Source organism: Salmo trutta, chromosome 18 (assembly GCF_901001165.1).
Source record: "Salmo trutta chromosome 18, fSalTru1.1, whole genome shotgun sequence".
Classification (NCBI taxonomy): Eukaryota; Metazoa; Chordata; class Actinopteri; order Salmoniformes; family Salmonidae; genus Salmo; species Salmo trutta.
In genome coordinates, this window is record NC_042974.1 from 34,006,135 (window position 1) to 34,026,025 (window position 19,891).

Genomic DNA, 19,891 nt, shown 5'->3' on the forward strand with positions numbered 1-19,891 from the left:
TCTGTGAAAATTTGAATATGATAATATTCACACTTCTGGTGTCTAGGCCTTTTTAATCCAAAATTATTGAATGTAATTAATCCATCAACACAATAGTGATGACATGATAAGTATCTTTTTAAAAACAGATGCCAACGCGATGCAACCCTGTATATAGCAAGCTCAACCCTGTTTGTTTTATTGTCTAATCGCAGTGGTTGTTTCTTTGTCTGTGTGAAGTGTTTTAATGTTTTCATCCTCCATAGGAAGTTTTTCCAGGAGCATCAAAAAAAAACATGTGACTTGATTAGAAAAATTATCTCAATTCAATTATTTTGGGTCACATACACATATTTTGCAGATGTTATTGCGGGTGTAGCGAAATACTTGTGTTCCTAGCTCCAACAGTGCAGTAGTATCTAACAGTGCAGTAGTATCTAAAAATGATTCACAACAATACACACAAATCTAAAAGTAAAATAATGGAATTAAGAAATATATAAATATTAGATCGAGCAATGTTGGAGTGGCATTGACTAAAATACAGTATATACATATGAGATGAGTAAAGCAGTATGTAAACATTATTTAAACATTATTAAAGTGACTAGTGTTTCATTATTAAAGTGGCCAGTGATTCCAAGTCTATGTATATAGGGCAGCAGCCTTTAAGGTGCAGGGTTGCGTAACCAGGTGCAAGCCGGCTAGTGATAGCTTTTTAACAGTCTGATGACCTCTATGGAATCGGAATATGGGTCTTTGGTGACAAAACGGGTGGCACTGTTATAGACTGCATCCAATTTGCTGAGTAGAGTGTTGGAGGCTATTTTGTAAATGACATTGCCGAAGTCAAGGATCGTAGGATAGTCAGTTTTACGAGGGTATGTTTGGCAGCGTGAGTGAAGGAGGCTTTGTTGCGAAATAGGAAGCCGATTGTAGATTTAATTTTGGATGCTTAATATGAGTCTGGAAGGAGAGTATACAGTCTAGCCAGACACCTAGGTATTTGTAGTTGTCCACGTATTCTAAGTCAGAGCCGTCCAGAGTAGTGATGCTAGTCAGGCGGGCGGGTGCGGGCAGCAATCGGTTGAAGAACATGCATTTAGTTTTACTAGCGTTTAAGAGCAGTTGGAGGCCACGGAAGGAGTGTTGTACAAAAAAACGCATGTTTTTTCTTTGTATTATCTTTTACCAGATCTAATGTGTTATATATTCTCCTACATTCATTTTACATTTCATCAAACTTCAAAGTGTTTCCTTTCAAATGGTATCAATACTATGCATATCATTGCTTTAGGTCCTGAGCTACAGGCAGTTTGATTTAGGTATCATGTTGACTATCATGTTTAATCTTGCATTCTAAACGCCTGTGTTTAAGATGAGAACACTTATTGGCAAATCTAAATGCCTAATGTTTACGTTTTAAACACTGATATTTAGGTTATAAACGTGTCACGTTTCATGGTTTTACAATGTTGTGTGACTGACTGACAAATGTTTCGTGCGGCAGGTTTCTGGACGGGAAGCTGGTGGACATCAACAAGGAGTTCCAGCCCTTCCTGGGTCAGAGAGGACACATCCTGGAGATCCGCACCCCCGACATCATGGCCAGAGTGAAAAAGCCTGCCCATGCCGTAGGCTACACAGAGGGGGCGCTGCTTGCCCTCGCCATCATCATCATCCTCTGCTGCATCCCGGCCATCGTCATCGTCATGGTTACCTACAAACAGTGAGTGAACAACCGCTGTTGTCGTTGCTACATGCATCATGTGTGTGTATGGTAATGGTTGCCTTTCAAAGATAGCACTGTAGTTTGGTGAGACTAAGGAAATGTGCATGGTGCCAGTTATTCTGCCATTAACAGCTCTCCGTCTCTCTCTCTCTCTAACTAAATAGTGATGCTAACAGCATACACCATCAATCTGTCTCAATCTCATGTCCCTGTGCACGCACTTTGAAAGCAGATTAATTTACAATCATTTGTGACAAATTTCCAAAGCCAATTGTGACCGTCACAGTGCATCTTCACTCCTCCACTACCCCATCACAACCACCATCACACACACACAGATACACACACACCTCTATGTTGTTCTATGTGCCGTGTGAATCCACTGGGTGTGTTACATAAACACTTATGTCTGGGTAATGTTTACACTTAGCAGATGGGTCAGAGTGGTTACCCTGAGCTGAACAAACACATACACACACACTCACATTGCAGAAATAGATATGATGTGCTAGTTTGTGCAACGTTATGTCGGAGAATATTCTGATGCAAACATTGTCGTTTCACTCCTCTGGGGTAATTGTATTTTGGTGTGAATAAATCATGCTGATAACAAAAGAAAAATGTAAAAGCTTCTTGAGTTCCTGCAGACATACTGTAGCTTGGAGAGCCTGATGCTTTGCATAATATTGTGAGCTAAGAAATAGAGCAGAATTTGTTACCAAGGACTCTTATTATTATATACAGTTGTGAAATAAGCTGAGCTCTTTGATAGGGTGTTTTATCCAAAGCCTGTCTATTATGTGAATAACTTTATAGGAATCTCATGAATAATGCACATTGTTTCACCTAAAGCAATGAGTTTTTCAAAAGGAACATTAACAACCACCAAACATTAACATTGTATGGAGTTGCAGGAGCATTGAGGCGTCTCACAATTCCCAATTTAATTAATGTTTCTCATTGTGTTGTATTAACAAAATAGGAATTAACTAATTGTATAATCGAGGGTCTGTTGTGTTTTCTTTTTCCCTCTGCTCCCCTTGTATCCCACACTGCCTGGTAAACCATCCACCAGATTCAAAGAGTAAGTAACTGTCCATGTGATATGAGTTCTCTCTTTTATGCTGTTGAGCGTGCACGCTACATGGTCCTCATTACTAAATAGTCCTTTAAAGATTGACCAAGGAGTCAGAATAACAGTATTACAATTAAGAGAAAAGTGCAAACATTCAAGTTCAAGTCATCCCCTTCAAATGGGTTTAAATCCCCAGTAATTTTTCAAGTTTTATCAATTTTTATCTCAGTCAGTTAAAATTAGCCACATACTGTGCTAATCTTCAATCACTTCAATCACCAAAGACATGTAGCCTTCATGGGGAACAAGTGATGAAATGTTATAGAAACAAAGGGCAGTGGATGGACTCAAACTGATTAAACTTTACTTGAACTTCAGGAGACAGGCGGAATGTGCCAAAACTGCCAGGATTCAGCAGGCTCTACCAGCGGGAAAGTCTGCCGCTCCACGTGCCCCGACAGCCAATCTCTACGAGGAACTGGGGGACAGCAGCATGTAAGTCACCTTTGAATGCTTCCTCCTAACCCCCTCATTTCCTGTTTCAGGTACCATATACCGATGAGTAATGCCTATGTGTGCGGACGATATATTTTGCGTGTGTTCGGACATTGCCTATTTTTCAAACAGCAAAACATTTTCATGACTAAAAAGGCCTTTGTCCACCAACAACGGACTAACAATAGACATCGGTCTTTAGAGTATGTCATGTTGAGCTTTAGACATTTTAAGGACTGCTTATGCCTGGTCCATATGTAGGATCAAATAGCAAAACAAGAGTGTTTGAGCTTAGACACAGCTCTGCTTTGAGATAGTGGCTAGTCTCCTACACCTGTTTTTGAATATTTTTAATTGACATTTACTTCATGTTTTATTGTAGCTGTATCTGAGATATGTTATTAAATAACTATACAAAGTTAGATCATTTGCATTGGAATATAGTGGTATATACAATATAGTGGTATATACAGCAAAAATCACTGAAGTTGGAGTATTCTATCTCCCTCTCTAACTTCAAGCATCAGCTGTTAGAGCAGCTTACCGATCACTGTACCTGTACACAGCCCATCTGTAAATAGCACACCCAACTACCTCATCCCTATTTTGTTACTTATCCTTTTGCTCATTTGCACCCCAGTATCTCTACTTGCACATCATCATCTGCACATCTATCACTCCAGTGTTAATGCTAAATTGTAATTATTTTGCCTCTATGGCCTATTTATTGCCTTACCTCCCTACTCTTCTACATTTGCACACACTGTACATAAATGTTTCTATTGTGTTATTGATTGTACGTTTATGTGTAACTCTATTTTGTTGTTTTTGTCGCACTGCTTTGCTTTATCTTGGTCGGGTCACAGTTGTAAATGAGAACTTGTTCTCAACTGGCCTACCTGGTTTATTTAAAGGTGAAATAAAAATAAAAATAAAATGTCTGTACAGATCCTCACAGCATGCTAAACTAGTAGCTGCATTACTGCTCTCTGGAAGGGGCTTATTAGTCAACCAATTAAACCTCAACCACTGGCGCTGCTGTCCTCAGAGCTGTCAGCCTCTACTCTTAACTCCTTCACCCACACAAACTCTCTCTTTATTCTTTCTTACTCTTTCTTTCTTGTCCTCTCAATCTCTGTCTCTCTTTCGCACTATTTTCCTTCTCCCTTTCTTGCTCTTTTTTTTCTCTACCTGACCCCTTTTTGTTATTCCTTTCATCTATCCCTCTGACACACTACCATCGGTATCAATCTTCTTTTCAAGGCTCCTGTAGCTCTTTTTTCTCTATCTGCTCTCCCTCTCCCTCACTCCATCTGTTTGTTTCACCTCTAACCCTCCCTCATCCCTTCTCAATAACAGTTATATTTGATTCATCAGCCTTTCCCCTGGTGTTCCAGAACAGACCAAAGTCTGGCTAATTGTGTATTCTGTGTTCACCACATGGGGTAATCGCTTTTTTCAAAAAGGCCCACAGCTCACATACTATTTTCTGGTTCAGGTGTGCTTTTTTTCTTCAGCCCATACAGCTGTAATTTCTAGCAGATGTGATTATATTTTTTTGTTCCTTTGATGGCAATTATTGTGTCATCATAAACCATTACCTCCCAGTGAATTGATTGCATCTAAGATAGGAAGAGACTCCCTCCTCTTGGTTTCATCCGGGATGCATTAGTATTCAAGTGTTCATTAGTTATATGGAGTTGACAACTCTTCTGATTGTGCATCCCCGCTCTCCCCCTACTGCTCACTGCCTTCAGTATCTGTACGAAGGGCCATTTGTCTTGGTGCTTACTAAAGACTGTACCAGCCCAGCAGGCTATTCATCAACCCTATTCCCACCTAGCCAGTCCCATACTGGGAGGTGTGGTCGTACGGGCTATAATCTGTCCCTGGTCCCTGCCCCATAATAACAGATGACTGCTTTCCAGAGGAAGTTCACATCATCGCTCTCTCAGCGATGATGATAGACCTCCCAGTGAGAGTCCTCATTACTCAGACCCAAAGACACACTACAGTAGTACACCACTGGACCGTGAGGCCCCGGGGTGCTCCATTAAGCCATGTTTTCATTGACTTTATATGCACTATGTCTGGGACACAGAGTTCGTTTTTTATCTGGGGAAAATCTGTGTTGCTTTATTTACTATTGGATAGTGTGAGGCGCAATTGAGTAAAGCATGAAGAATGCCTTTGAAAAAAGGGTGCAATACTGCTTTCCAAACCAGAAACTAAAATTCTTGAAAATAAGGCTAGCATTCAAGTAACCTCTGAAAGCCAACAAACACATAGCTTTCCATTACTTTTGGTTAGGCAGTGTCAGATGTGTAACTGTGTTAGAGCTGTCAAATTGGTGAACGGTTGCTCTTGTAGTCATTGTCACAAAACCACACCTGTCCTTACAGTGAGGGAAAAAAGTATTTGATCCCCTGCTGATTTTGTACGTTTGCCACTGACAAAGAAATTATCAGTCTATAATTTTAATAGTTGGTTTATTTGAACAGTGAGAGACAGAATAACAACAACAAAAAATCCTGAAAACGCATGTCAAAAATGTTATAAAATGATTTGCATTTTAATGAGGGAAATAAGTATTTGACCCCTCTGCAAAACATGACTTAGTACTTGGTGGAAAACCCTTGTTGGCAATCACAGAGGTCAGACGTTTCTTGAAGTTGGCCACCAGGTTTGCAGGAGGGATTTTCTCAGGAGGGATTTTGTCCCACTCCTCTTTGCAGATCTTCTCATTAAGGTTTCGAGGCTGACGTTTGGCAACTCGAACCTTCAGCTCCCTCCACAGATTCTCTATGGGATTAAGGTCTGGAGACTGGCTAGGCCACTCCAGGACCTTAATGTGCTTCTTCTTGAGCCACTCCTTTGTTGCCTTGGCCGTGTGTTTTGGGTCATTGTCATGCTGGAATACCCATCCACGACCCATTTTCAATGCCCTGGCTGAGGGAAGGAGGTTCTCACCCAAGATTTGACGGTACATGGCCCCGTCCATCGTCCCTTTGATGCGTGAAGTTGTCCTGTCCCCTTAGCAGAAAAACATCCCCAAAGCATAATGTTTCCACCTCCATGTTTGACGGTGAGGATGGTGTTCTTGGGGTCATAGGCAGCATTCCGCCTCCTCAAAACACGGCGAGTTGAGTTGATGCCAAAGAGCTTCATTTTGGTCTCATCTGACCACAACACTTTCACCCAGTTGTCCTCTGAATCATTCAGATGTTCATTGGCAAACTTCAGATGGGCATGTATGTGTGCTTTCTTGAGCAGGGGGACCTTGTGGGCGCTGCAGGATTTCAGTCCAATTGTTTTCTTGGTGACTATGGTCCCAGCTGCCTTGAGATCATTGACAAGATCCTCCCGTGTAGTTATGGGCTGATTCCTCACCGTTTTCATGGTCATTGCAACTCCACGAGGTGAGATCTTGCATGGAGCCCCAGGCCGAGGGAGATTGACAGTTCTTTTGTGTTTCTTCCATTTGCGAATAATCGCACCAACTGTTGTCACCTTCTCATCAAGCTGCTTGGCGATGGTCTTGTAGCCCATTCCAGCCTCGTGTAGGTCTACAATCTTGTCCCTGACATCCTTGGAGAGCTCTTTGGTCTTGGCCATGGTGGAGAGTTTGGAATCTGATTGATTGATTGCTTCTGTGGACAGGTATCTTTTATACAGGTATCAAACTGAGATTAGGAGCACTCCCTTTAAGAGTGTGCTCCTAATCTCAGCTCGTTACCTGTATAAAAGACAGCTGGGAGCCAGAAATCTTTCTGATTGAGATGGGGTCAAATACTTATTTCCCTCATTAACAACATTGCTGTTAAAAATTGTTACTCCCTACCTCGTCTGGACCGACCATAAAAACTTGGAATATCACCGTACAGCCAAGCACCTCAACTCCAGGCAGGACCGGTGGGCCCTCTTGTTTACCAGATTCAATTTCACCATTTCCTACCGCCCAGGGTCAAAAAATTTGAAGCCAGACGCTCTTTCCCGCCTATACAGTTCCTATGCCACACCCTCGACCTCCGAAACCATTCTCCCTACCTTATGCCTTGCTGCCACTGTGGATTGGATTTTTAAGAACCTGGTTCGCGAGGAGCAACGCTCCCAGCCTGGACCTGAAGGGGGCCCTGGCTAACCGGCTGTTTGTCCCTAACGCAGTCCGCTCCCGGGTCCTGGAATGGGTTATGGCCCGGAGGAGAGGTGCTGGGTTCCTGCTAAAGACATCTTGGACCCGGCCCTCATCACCGATTTCCACCGCCGACACCCCGGTCAGCCAGGTATGCGCCCAGGTAGGACGCCAGGTGGTGTCCCTAGGGGGGGTACTGTCACGCCCTGATCTGTTTCACCTGTCCCTGTGATTGTCTCCACCCCCTCCAGGTGTCGCTTATTTTCCCCAGTGTATTTATCCTTGTGTTTCCTGTCTCTCTGTGCCAGTTTGTCTTGTATGTTTAGTCAAGTCAACCAGTGTATTTTTCCTCGTACTCCTTTTCTATTCTCTTTTGCTAGTCTTCCCGGTTTTGACCACTGCCTGACTCTGGACTACTTCCCCACCTGCCTGATCATCCTGCCTGCCCTGACTTTGAATCTGCCTGCCCATCAGTACCTATTGGACTCTGAACTGGTTTTGACCTTTTGCCTGTACACGACCATTCTCTTGCCTACCCCTTTTTGGATTAATAAACATTGCAAGACTCTGCCTCCTGTGTCTGCATCTGGGTCTCGCCTTGTGCCTTGATAGATACAATCTTCCCAGCTCTGCAGATTTTGCTGCGAGGAGGCAGAGTCATTAGATAATGTATTTTTCTACTGTCCGTATGTAGCTAGTTTTTGCTCATAGGTCCAGGAATGGCTGAAGAATTGCGACATTTACCTAGAGCTAATGCTGCAGATAGCAATAATGGGTGATTTGAAAAGTCGTAATCAATCGATTAATAATATAATAATTATTTAAGGAAACATTTTTATCTTTAATTTACAATCTGTAGAGACTATGAGAATAGAAAGGTTCAGTACCTTTGTGAAGCATTACAGCACCATTGAAAAGTATATGGCAAATAGAAATCCAATACGGATGGTATTAAGAGATAGATGGGAGCGGTTGAATGGAGCAGAAGGGTGGGAATAATAACAAGATGACAAATGTAAAACATACCTGGTCTGTAAAATGTATACAGGTTCAGAACTTTTGTGAAATAGCACAGTTGAAAAATATGGTAAATTGAAATCCAACTGGATGGACATCAGAAATAGAGGATGGCCAGGACTAAAAACAAAATATAACTACTGTAAAATAGACTGTGTCTGTAAAATGTGAATAGTATGTATAAGCTGGAAGTAGAAGCCTAAGTGTTATTGTTTATTCATTTAATCAAATTGGGGGAGCCGTGGTAGGGTTTGCTGGGAATAATGAAAGAAGGTATATTTAAAAAAGTGGCTGTGTGTATATATATGTATGTATAAAAACTTTAATGTACTTGTCCTCTTGCTCAGTTGTGCACCGGGGCCTCCCACTCCTCTTTCTATTCCGGTTAGAGTCAGTTTGCACTTCTCTGTGAAGGGAGTAGTACACAGCGTTATACGAGATCTTCAGTTTCTTTGAAATTTCACGCATGGAATAGGCTTCATTTCTCAGATCAAGAATAGACTGATGAGTTTCAGAAGAAAGTTCTTTGTTTCTGGCCATTTTGAGCCCGTAATCGAACCTACAAATGCTGATGCTCCAGATACTCAACTATTAAACATGATCCACTCTCTATAAATTAAAATACATATACATAGAGTTGAAGTCGGAATTTACATACACCTTAGCCAAATACATTTAAACTCAGTTTTTCACAATTCCTGACATTTAACCAAAGTAAAAATTCCCTGTCTTAGGTCAGTTAGGATCACCACTTTATTTTAGGAATGTGAAATGTCAGAATAATAGTAGAGAATGATTTATTTCAGATGTTCTTTTTTTCATCACATTCCCAATGGGTCAGAAGTTTACATACACTCAATTAGTATTTGGTAGCATTGGCTTTAAATTGTATAACTTGGGTCAAACATTTTGGGTAGGCTTCCACAAGCTTCCCACAATAAGTTGGGTGAATTTTGGCGAATTCCTCCTGACAGAGCTGGTGCAACGGAATCAGGTTTGTAGGCCTCCTTGCTCGCACACGCTTTTTCAGTTCTGCCCACAAATTTGTTATGGGATTGAGGTCAGGGCTTTGTGATGGCCACTCCAATACCTTAACTTTGTTGTCCTCAAGCCATTTTGCCACAACTTTGGAAGTATGCTTGGGGTCATTGTCCATTTGGAAGATCCATTTGCAACCAAGCTTTAACTTCCTGACTGATGTCTTGAGATGTTGCTTCAATATAGCCACATAATTGTCCGTCCACATGATACCATCTATTTTGTGAAGTGCACCAATCCATCCTGCAGCAAAGCACCCCCACAACATGATGCTACCACCCCTGTGCTTTACGGTTGGGATGGTGTTCTTTGGCTGGCAAGCCTCCTTCTTTTTCCTCCAAACACAATGATGGTCATTAGCCAAACAGTTCTATTTTTGTTTCATCAGACCAGAGGACATTCCTCCAAAAAGTACAATCTTTGTCCCCATGTGCAGTTGCAAACTGTAGTCTGGCTTTTAATGGCAGTTTTGGGGCAGTGGCTTCTTCCTTGCCGAGCAGCCTTTCAGGTTATGTCTATACAGGACTCGTTTTACTGTGGATATAGATACATTTGTACCTGTTTCCTCCATCATCTTCACAAGGTCCTTTGCTGTTGTTCTGGGATTGATGTGCACTTTTCGCACCAAAGTATGTTCATCTCTAGGAGATAGAACAATTCTCCTTGCTGTGTGATGGCTGCGTGGTCCGATGGTGTTCATACTTTTTCCCATGATGTCAAGCAAAGAGGCACTGAGTTTTCAGGTAGGCCTTGAAATACATCCGCAGGTACACCTCCAATTGACTCAAATGATGTAAATTAGCCTATCGGAAGCTTCTAAAGCCATGATCTCATTGTCTGGAATATTCCAAGCTGTTTAAAGGCACAGTCAACTTAGTGTATGTAAACGTCTGACCCACTGGAATTGTGATACAGTGAATTGTAAGTGAAATCATTTGTCTGTAATCAATTGTTGGGAAAATTACTTATGTCATGCACAAAGTAGATGTCCTAATCGATTTGCCAAACCTATATTTTGTGAACAAAAAATTATGGAGTGGTTGAAAAATGAGTTTTAATGACTCTAACCTAAGTGTATGTAAGCTTCCGACTTCACCTGTATGTATATATATATATATATATATATAGATACAAAAAACGTTATTAAAAAAGTACGTAATATTGAAATCCCTTAACATTTCAGCAGAATATATGTTTTATATGAATTCTTTCCTCTTTTTTCATGGCCTACAGGCGAGGATACAGCAGACAGGTAGGCATTTTTATTGTGATGTATTTCTATGTTTTGTATTGTGTGCCAAGCCAATTTTTTCATGCTCAAGGGAGCTTGAGGCAGCTTTATTCTTCATCATTTTTATCTACCTCTCACTTGATGGAAAATACTGAATGAGATTTAGACGGGATGAGAGCTAGTTGACAGATTATTTTAACATTAGCGTCACAGTTTTTATTTGGTTTGAAAATTGTTGATGCCATGACATCTCTGTCATGACTTTCCCTCCTTGGTGAGCATCGAAGAGAGGCCCCTTTCTCCCACCAGAGAGGAAGGGGAGGAAGTGAGCCGGTCTCATGACTTTAACGACCAGTCTTAAACTCTCTCTCTGGACCTGCAGTATTGAACAAAGGTATCTGATGTGTGTAGAGAGAGAATATGCCTCCAAAACTCCAACATCCAAAAGTGGATAATGAAACAATGTTCCTAACATAAAGAATGTGGGAAATGGTTGGAGGGGATTGAAACAATAAGCATTTAGCATTTTGTGATGTCATTACGGATTGTATAACAAGATAACTGTATCTTTAAGAGCTTTCACAATGTAGATATCAGATTGACTTCTCAATGTATTAAAACTTATATGACTAAATATGAAAGCGTGGAGTCGTGGCTAAAAACTGCAAGACCAGAAAGCGTGGAGCGGTGGCTACATGTTGAAATTGTTAAAACTACAAGACCAGAAAGCATGGCGCAGTCGCTACATGTTGAAATGGTTTAAAACTACCAGACCAGAAAATGGTAAGACTCAAACTCTTGAGAGAAGAAGATAGACTACATCGGTACATTCAGTCTGCAGCTGTTTAAGTACTTTAGTCTAATAAACTCAACCAAGACCACCGCCTGTACACCTCTGAGTGTTTGTTAGGCTGGATACATCAGAGACAAATAAGCCTACTACAACTGAGGACATTGTGACCTCTGGTGGACAACCAGACACGTACACAACCAGAGACTTACATCGAACTACTCGCCATAGACGGACGAGTGGTTTCAACAGAGAGATGACAAAGGCATACAAGCGTAAATATATGTGTTGCATTTCTTTTCAAATTTGTGGTCGTTCATGTGCAAAGTATTCATTTTTCATGAGCATGGCTTCCACATCTATGTACCAGCCCACTCTCTTTATCTTACCCATCCCCTTCCATTGTGTAACAAGCCGTCATGTTGGGTTGGTCAACTAGGGTCTTTCATTGCATTATGTTAGTAATCAATTCAACGTATACCGTGTGTGTGTGTGTGTGTGTGTGTGTGTGTGTGTGTGTGTGTGTGTGTGTGTGTGTGTGTGTGTGTGTGTGTGTGTGTGTGTGTGTGTGTGTGTGTGTGTGTCAAACGATGTTTATAATTAATCCTCAGGTTGTCTATTGTAAAAATAATCGATAATATTTCAACCGGACAATAGCGTACTCAATAGAAAGGAAAAAGAACTAAGGGCGCGCTATCTGCTTCATTCTGCATGCCACATTGAAAATGCTCTCATTCTTCCTCGTTTTTCAGAATATAAGCCTGAAACAATGTCTAACGACTGTTGACATCTAGTGGAAGCCATAGGAACTGCAATCTAGGTCCTAACCCAACGGATACTGTATAGGCATTCAATTGAAAACTAGACCAACCAAAAATATCCCACTTCCAGGATGGATTTTCCTCAGGTTTTCACCTGCCATATCAGTTCTGTTATACTCACAGACATTATTTTAACAGTTTTGGAAACTTTAGAGTGTTTTCTATCCAAATCTATATATCCTAGCTTCTGGGCCTGAGTAACATGCAGTTTACTTTGGGCACGCTTCTACCAAAATTCCAAATACTGCCCCCTATCCTAAAAAAGTTAAACTTTTTCCATGGTGCCCCAAGTTACTAATCAGTTAATTGTTACATGATTAATTTAATCACATAATAATTAAACATAGTTATTTGATTTGATAAAATAGCCATCATCACATTAATGATAGTCACGTCACGACATCTCTGTACTGTTAGGTGTCAGGTAAGCATTGTTTTCTCTACTGGTGCAGGGAAGCATTACTAGAAACTTTGCCAAAGATCAACTGACTCAATGTTTGACAACTTTTGTACCCTGAGTCATCCAAATCCTACCCTGTAATAACCAATGAACTTTAGCATCAGAAGTGTCATGCATGCTCTTTCCATTTTCTATATTTGATATCATTTCTAAAGTTGTGAGTGTGCTTTATCAATCATCTCTCTCTCATTCTCTTCTGGCTTCTTCTAAAATACACTATCCATTCTCTCACCATTTCTATCATCTTTTATCAACAACACCTTTTGTCTATTTTCATTTTGACTGTCTACTCTGTTCATTGTCTCAATCTTTCCTTTTCTCTGTATTCTCCTCCATTACCTCATCGCCACCTTATACTGTGTTTATCCTTTGTTTGTTATCTCCTCCAAATCCACTTTACTCTCTCTATGGCCATGGCCTTTTTCTGTAGTCAAATTACCTAGTGGCTTCATGGGTGGAATCTTGTTTATATTTTTCATAATATCATACAAAATATAAATAGAGATATATTTTTTTTTAATCCCGTGTTTCTACATGTATGTCAAACGGTTTTGTTGTATTTCAGTCTTTGTGATATACAGTATATAGAGTGTAATATTGGGATGCAAACTCAAAATTGAATACATTTCAACTCTATAAATGAGGAAAAGGTGTCTTCTTTTTTTAAGCTCATAACTGTGTGTGAGGTTTATACTTTTGTTTCAAAGTATATTTGTTTAAGACTACTGAGAAACACTGTGTGACCCTGATTTAGCCCACTGCAGTAAAATATTAAACACCTTTTATCCTTTCTTCTGCTGTATCTATATCATAAAATGTATATGAACTTTGAGTTTGACATTCTGTCTCTGTTTCTCCTTATCCTTCCCTCTCGAACTAATCTATGGCAGCAACAGCAACTGCTAAGGACATCCCTGCTGAGACCTGAGGTAGAAACCTTACAGCTTCTCTCAACGCATGAGGATAATTATTCAATGCTCACACTGTGCTGTTCTGTAATGTGCTGTGCTGGGTTTCTATGGTTTCTCTTTTATTTCTCTGTACTAATTTTATCTCTATGTACTTCTTCTGGAATTCAGGAGCTGTCCATGGAGTCAGGCATCGACCCAGGCCAAGACTACTACAGGGATGACTACTATAATTATGACCAGGGGTGAGTCCAAACTCCGCTGATCTTCCCATCTCTCATCAGTCTCGCTCTGATCCAGAGAATGTAATTGATGTCCACTGGTTAATTTAAAGGTGAAAGTTATGCCATTAAGACAAAATTACATTTCACAAGCCCCCGGCACACACACACACACTGAGTGATCCTTTGGGTTGGAGAGTAATGTGGGGAAATTAAAATAATATATTGTAATATATTTATGCAGATCATGCCTGTGTTTACCCTTTCTACTCCCACCAAATGTAATCTATTTCTCAGCCTTGAGCGGAGCATGGCACCTGAGAGCCTGATAATGGTCTCCTCCAGTAGGGAAGAGAGGAGAGGGTACTTTGGCTTGCGTGGTACACTGCAAATCACCTCAATGGTCTAGACTCAATGGTCTAGAGGAAAATGACGTAACCTACAGCGATACAAACAGATGTTAACCAAATGTTGTGCATTGAACTCTCGTGTTCAAACACTCAGGGGAGTTAAACTAGTTGGAGGTGAAGCTAATCCCCTACCTGAATCAAACCATAATGAATTGTGTGAAGTGGTTCATCGATTACTCAACATATTTTAATTGCATGATCACGTAGGCCTCATCAAGTCTGTGACTTACCCTCTCATCATCCATACAAATTCTAATTTACGCACCGGATGCTTAGTGTGTTTGTATAACGAAGCCCTTCTGTTGAGTCTGACAGTAATTGTGTTGTGAAGACTGGTCGACTATGTGGGACAGCAGGTCCTTATTAAAGCTGCTGCTGCTGAGGTTGCTATCACAATAATCCCAGACTGCCTTTGATCTGTTTCTATTTAAAGAGCATGGAGCAATTTAATAGCTGCCTTAATCTCTAAATCCAGCAATCATTAGCTGTATGCGGTGACCCAGCGAACTCACCTGTTCAGAAGGAGTTGCTAATGCAGATTTCCAATTGACCTTCTTCATTCAGTTTCCACACAGTCACTGGTTTAATACAGCTAGCTTTTGGCACCCATGACAAGTGGGTTATAGATAGGACCACAAATCTGTTTTGGCTTGCTATTTCAGGTCTGACGCAGATGTTGGTATGATGCTGATTGATGTCAGCCCCACATTGCACCTCATTTACCGATTCAATGTGGGGCTAATGGAGATTATGATATGGGCCTTTTAATTGTGCATCGCTCACAGCTGTATTGTGGGCAGAGTTTAGCCTTTACTCCAACATACATCACAGATTCAATAGTATATTGCAGCAATATATATCACTTCACTCTCTCATGTATTTGTACAGATTCAATTATGCGGCAGATCAGTGTTGACCCCTTCTCTCATGCATGTCATCTCACAAGTTAGAGGGATGTGGGGTGTAGAGCAGAAGTCAGACCAAAATAAATATGACAACTTTAGAACGGTTGATTATGCCAATTTAAGCATGTTTTATGCACATCGACTTATATGTAACACAGTGCATTTGCAATTGTTTTATTGTTAGAGCTAGTGCTTCAAATGTCTCACATCCCTAGCGGTGTGAGCAGAAGTTGTTAGTTACTGTCACCTCTCAAAAAATATATTGCAATGTTGGAAAGGAATTATGGTAGAAACAGCCCTTAAGCTGTTTCCCGTTTGTTTTTCCTCTCAGGTATGACCTTCCTCAGTATGGCAATCACAGGAAGCTGATCTCTCCCATGTACGATGAGCATGGAGAGCTGTTTATGGAGGATGACTACTACAGCCCCCATGGGTCTGAGGTACTTATTTTACTATATGTATCAACAATTTGATATGATCAACAATTTGATTTTGATTATCAACACTATATATCAATATCTAGGTTTCCATCCAATTGGCGACAGATTTTGATGTGAATATAAAAACAATCTGCTGTACATGAGCGTCCCGACCCAGACCCTGACTCCCCTTAACTGCCCATCTCATCACTGCCTGGACCTCCGGCACTTAGTGATGATTTTATGGAAGAACCAGGCTGGGAAGCAGCACTACAGTACCTGTGCTGCAACCACTGCCACTAAAACTACCAGTGCCAGGAACATTACAACCGTCACTAGCACCTCCAATGGCACTAATGCTACCACTGCCACTGTCACTAGCACATCCACTGCTCCCGAGCTGGCTAAGTGAAAAGTCAGTTGATGTGCCCTTGAGCAAGGCACTTATCCCTAATTGCTCCTTTAAGTCGCTCTGGAAAAGAACATTTGCTAAACGACTCAAATGTAAAATAATGTTTACAGAGTTGTGTGTTTCATATCCTGTTACTGTCATAGTTTTAAGATAACTTGTACATTGATTGCCAGACTTTTCTCTATGACATGTTTGTATGCATGATATATTTTAATATACGTAAATACTATGTCATCTGTGCATTAACCTTATATTTGGCTCTCCATCTTTTGTTCTCAGCCTGGGGTGAGGATGAAGCGGCTCAAGCTGGTGGTGGACAGCTCCATGGGAGAGGACAGCGCTCCTGAACCCCAGAGGAACTGCCTGTCTAATGTCAACTGCCTCGCGAACATCAATGGGAACGTCTACCTCTCTCAGAATGGGACTTTTGTGCGGACCAGGAGGCCCGTGCACCCCAACAACCTCAAGGTGGGCTCCCCTGGCCAACTGGGAAAACAGTTAAAAAATCTGAAAATGATGACTGAGACTCAGGAGAAGCTTACTCTAAACAGCATGGGGGAACCGGTAACAGGAAATGGAATAGGTACACTTACGGGCATTACCTCCGCCGTTGACATTAAACTCAGTCCTCCAACGGGTCCCTGGGGTTCAGCATCACGCTCCTTGACAGAATTGGGTCCAAATCCAACATTGCCAAGGCACTACATGACAGAATCAGCAGAAGCAACTGTTGTGTAGATGAGCAGGAGTTGTGTTTCAAAAGAATCGTTGACGTCCCACAGCAACCACACATGATCAGAGGAGAAGGAGCTGTGCATGGGGCCTTGGAACAGCCTGCACATACCGATGATTCAATTATGACATGTGTTTATTTTTCTGTTGACAAAGTTGACCATGTTTTTAATGTGTTGAGAGAAGGAGCAAAATAATATTCTATGCCTCTGCTGTATAAGCTGCAATCACTGTCCAAGACTAGCAGTGTGATTGCACAAACGGTATTATTGCACTATTCTTATGAATTTGATTTTATGAGTTTTGATATGTTGATGTTTCATGTGTCTAATACATATCCCTGATATGGCTATTACACAGATCAGTGAAATTGCTGTGAAGCAATGCTTGCCTTGAAACATTTATGACAAGTAACGAATGTTGATTGGTATTATCCCTAAAAATGACATTGAAGGCCTTTGTCACGCTGGATGTTGCATAATATGTTTATAAGTATTTTCTTGATTTAGATGTGAATGATGTCTGGAGCCCAGATACTTGATAATATAGATACATATAATTATAATTAAGAAAGGATATGTATTTTACTAAGATGGCATTTTATTTGCAAATAATGAAATATTATTGTGATGATTTTATGTTTTAATTATATAAAAAAACTATCAGAGTTAATGCAATTATTTTTGTCCTTTTACATCGATCAGAATATGGAGAGAGATTTTACACTTGTAACCTATGACATAGAAGTAATGCACACGTTTGTCAATATTTCAACAAAGAAATAAGTCAATATTGTCATTATTTAAACTGTTGTTTTTAACAGACGTGTATCTACAGAATGTGATATTTTCAATCCTTTAAAACTTGATGTAAAATCTTTCTGTTTGAGATATTTTCTTAACACTTCAGGACCATGCAGATGGAAAAGCACTACCAAATAATGTATTAATATCAACAGTAAAGTTTTAATGTGCAATACTTTGGAGCACTGGCATGAATGATAAACAGCTGCAGGTTGAAGTAACACAACATCTGCATGTAAGTCATGTCAAGGCACAGGTATTGTGTAGAACGCTGTTTACAAAGGCCCAATATTGAACTCTGACAAATTGTTGTTTTTGTTCTTGCATTAGCTGGTGATGTGAAAATAAGTTATTCAAACTTGGCAGTATTTCAGAAAACTTCCTGAACTTGGCTGACTTTGGGATAGGTAATTGTACTGTATAGTTGAAGTCGGATGTTTACATAGACTTAGGTTGGAGTCATTAAAACTTGTTTTTTAATAACCACTCCACAAATTTCTTGTTAACAAACTATAGTTTTGGCAAGTTGGTTAGGATATCTACTTTGTGCATGACACAAGTCATTTTTCCAAAAATTGATTACAGACAGATTATTTCACTTATAATTCAATATATCACTATTCCAGTGGGTCAGAAGTTTAAATACACTAAATTGACTGTGCCTTTAAACAGATTGGAAAATTTCAGAAAATTATGTCATGGCTTTAGAAGCTTCTGATAGGCTAATTGACATCATTTGAGTCAATTGGGGGTGTACCTGTGGATGTATTTCAAGGCCTACCTTCAAACTCAGTGCCTCTTTGCTTGACATCATGGGACAATCAAAAGAAATCAGCCAAGACCTCAGAAAAAAATTGTAGACCTCCACAAGTCTGGTTCATCCTTGGGAGCAATTTCCAAACGCCTGAAGGTACCACGTTCATCTGTATAAACAATAGTATGCAAGTTTAAACACCATGGGACCATGCAGCCGTCATACCTCTCAGGAAGGAGAAGCGTTCTGTCTCCTAGAGATGAATGTACTTTGTTGCAAAAAGAGCAAATCAATCCCAGAACAACAGCAAAGGAACTTGTAAAGATGGAGGAAACAGGTACAAAAGTATCTATATCCACAGTAAAACGAGTCCTATATCGACATAACCTGAAAGGCCGCTCAGCAAGGAAGAAGCCACTGCTCCAAAACCACCATAAAAAGCCAGACTATGGTTTGCAACTGCACATGGGGACAAAGATCGTACTTTTTGGAGAAATGTCTTCTGGTCTCATGATACAAAATTAGAGATGTTTAGCCATAATGAGGAAAAAGGGGGAAGCTTGCAAGCCGAAGAACACCATCCCTACCGTGAAGCACAGGCGTGGCAGCATCATGTTGTGGGGGTGCTTTGCTGCAGGAGTGACTGGTGCACTTCACAAAATAGATGGCATCATGAGGACGGACAATTATGTGGATATATTGAAGCAACATCTCAAGGCATCAGTCAGGAAGTTAAATCTTAGTCGCAAATGACTCTTCCAAATGGACAATAACCCCAAGCATACTTCGAAAGTTGTGGCAAAATGGCTTCAGGGCAACAAAGTCAAGGTATTGGAGTGGCCATCACAAAGCCCTGACCTCATCCTATAAAAAAAATTGTGGGCAGAACTGAAAAAGCGTGTGGGCGCAAGGAGGCCTACCAACCTGACTCAGTTACACCAGCTGTCTGGAGGAATGGGCCAAAATTCACCTAACTTATTGTGGGAAGCTTGTTGAAGACTACCCGAAACGTTTGACCCAAGTTATTAAAAACCTCTCTGGGAAATGTGGGACGATAGCAGAATGCCAAATTCAAAACAACAAAAATCTCATAATTCAAATTTCTCACACATACAAGTATTATACACCATTTTAAAGATAAACTTCTCATTAATCCAACTAAAGTGTCCGATTTCAAAAAGGCTTTACGGCAAAAGCATACCATTAGATTATGTTAGGACAGCACCTAGACAAGAAAAACCTCACATCCATTTTCCAAGCAAGGAGAGGCGTCACAAAAACCAGAAATACAGCTAAAATGAATCACTAACCTTTGATGATCTTCATCAGATGGCACTCATAGGACTTCATGTTACACAATACATGTATGTTTTGCTCGATAAAGTTCATATTTATATCCAAAAACCCCATTTTACATTGGCGTGTAATGTTCAGAAAGTTTTTGCCTCCAAAACCTCTGGTGAATGAGCACATTCATTTACAGAAATACTCATCAAATACTCACTTTGATAAAAGATACAAGTGTTATGCACAGAATTATAGATAGACTTCTCCTTA

General features: G+C 40.5%; 1 protein-coding gene across 6 annotated transcripts in view; it reads left to right on the forward strand.

Moving 5' to 3' along the window:
• Positions 1–18,064, forward strand: part of LOC115153216 (protocadherin-15-like) — a 324,073-nt gene extending 306,009 nt beyond the window's left edge. For 5 of the 6 annotated variants that reach the window (XM_029698418.1, XM_029698421.1, XM_029698420.1 and 2 more), the window contains 8 exons: positions 1,490–1,708; positions 2,787–2,795; positions 3,165–3,281; positions 10,702–10,720; positions 13,661–13,699; positions 13,850–13,923; positions 15,546–15,654; positions 16,325–18,064. In XM_029698418.1, the coding sequence (XP_029554278.1) occupies positions 1,490–1,708; positions 2,787–2,795; positions 3,165–3,281; positions 10,702–10,720; positions 13,661–13,699; positions 13,850–13,923; positions 15,546–15,654; positions 16,325–16,783 (1,045 nt within the window). In that variant the 3' untranslated portion in view covers positions 16,784–18,064. Of the gene's footprint in view, positions 1–1,489; positions 1,709–2,786; positions 2,796–3,164; positions 3,282–10,701; positions 10,721–13,660; positions 13,700–13,849; positions 13,924–15,545; positions 15,655–16,324 lie in introns of those variants that run through there. The other variant, XM_029698423.1, reaches the window with a different exon arrangement.
• Positions 18,065–19,891: the final 1,827 nt, after the last annotated feature.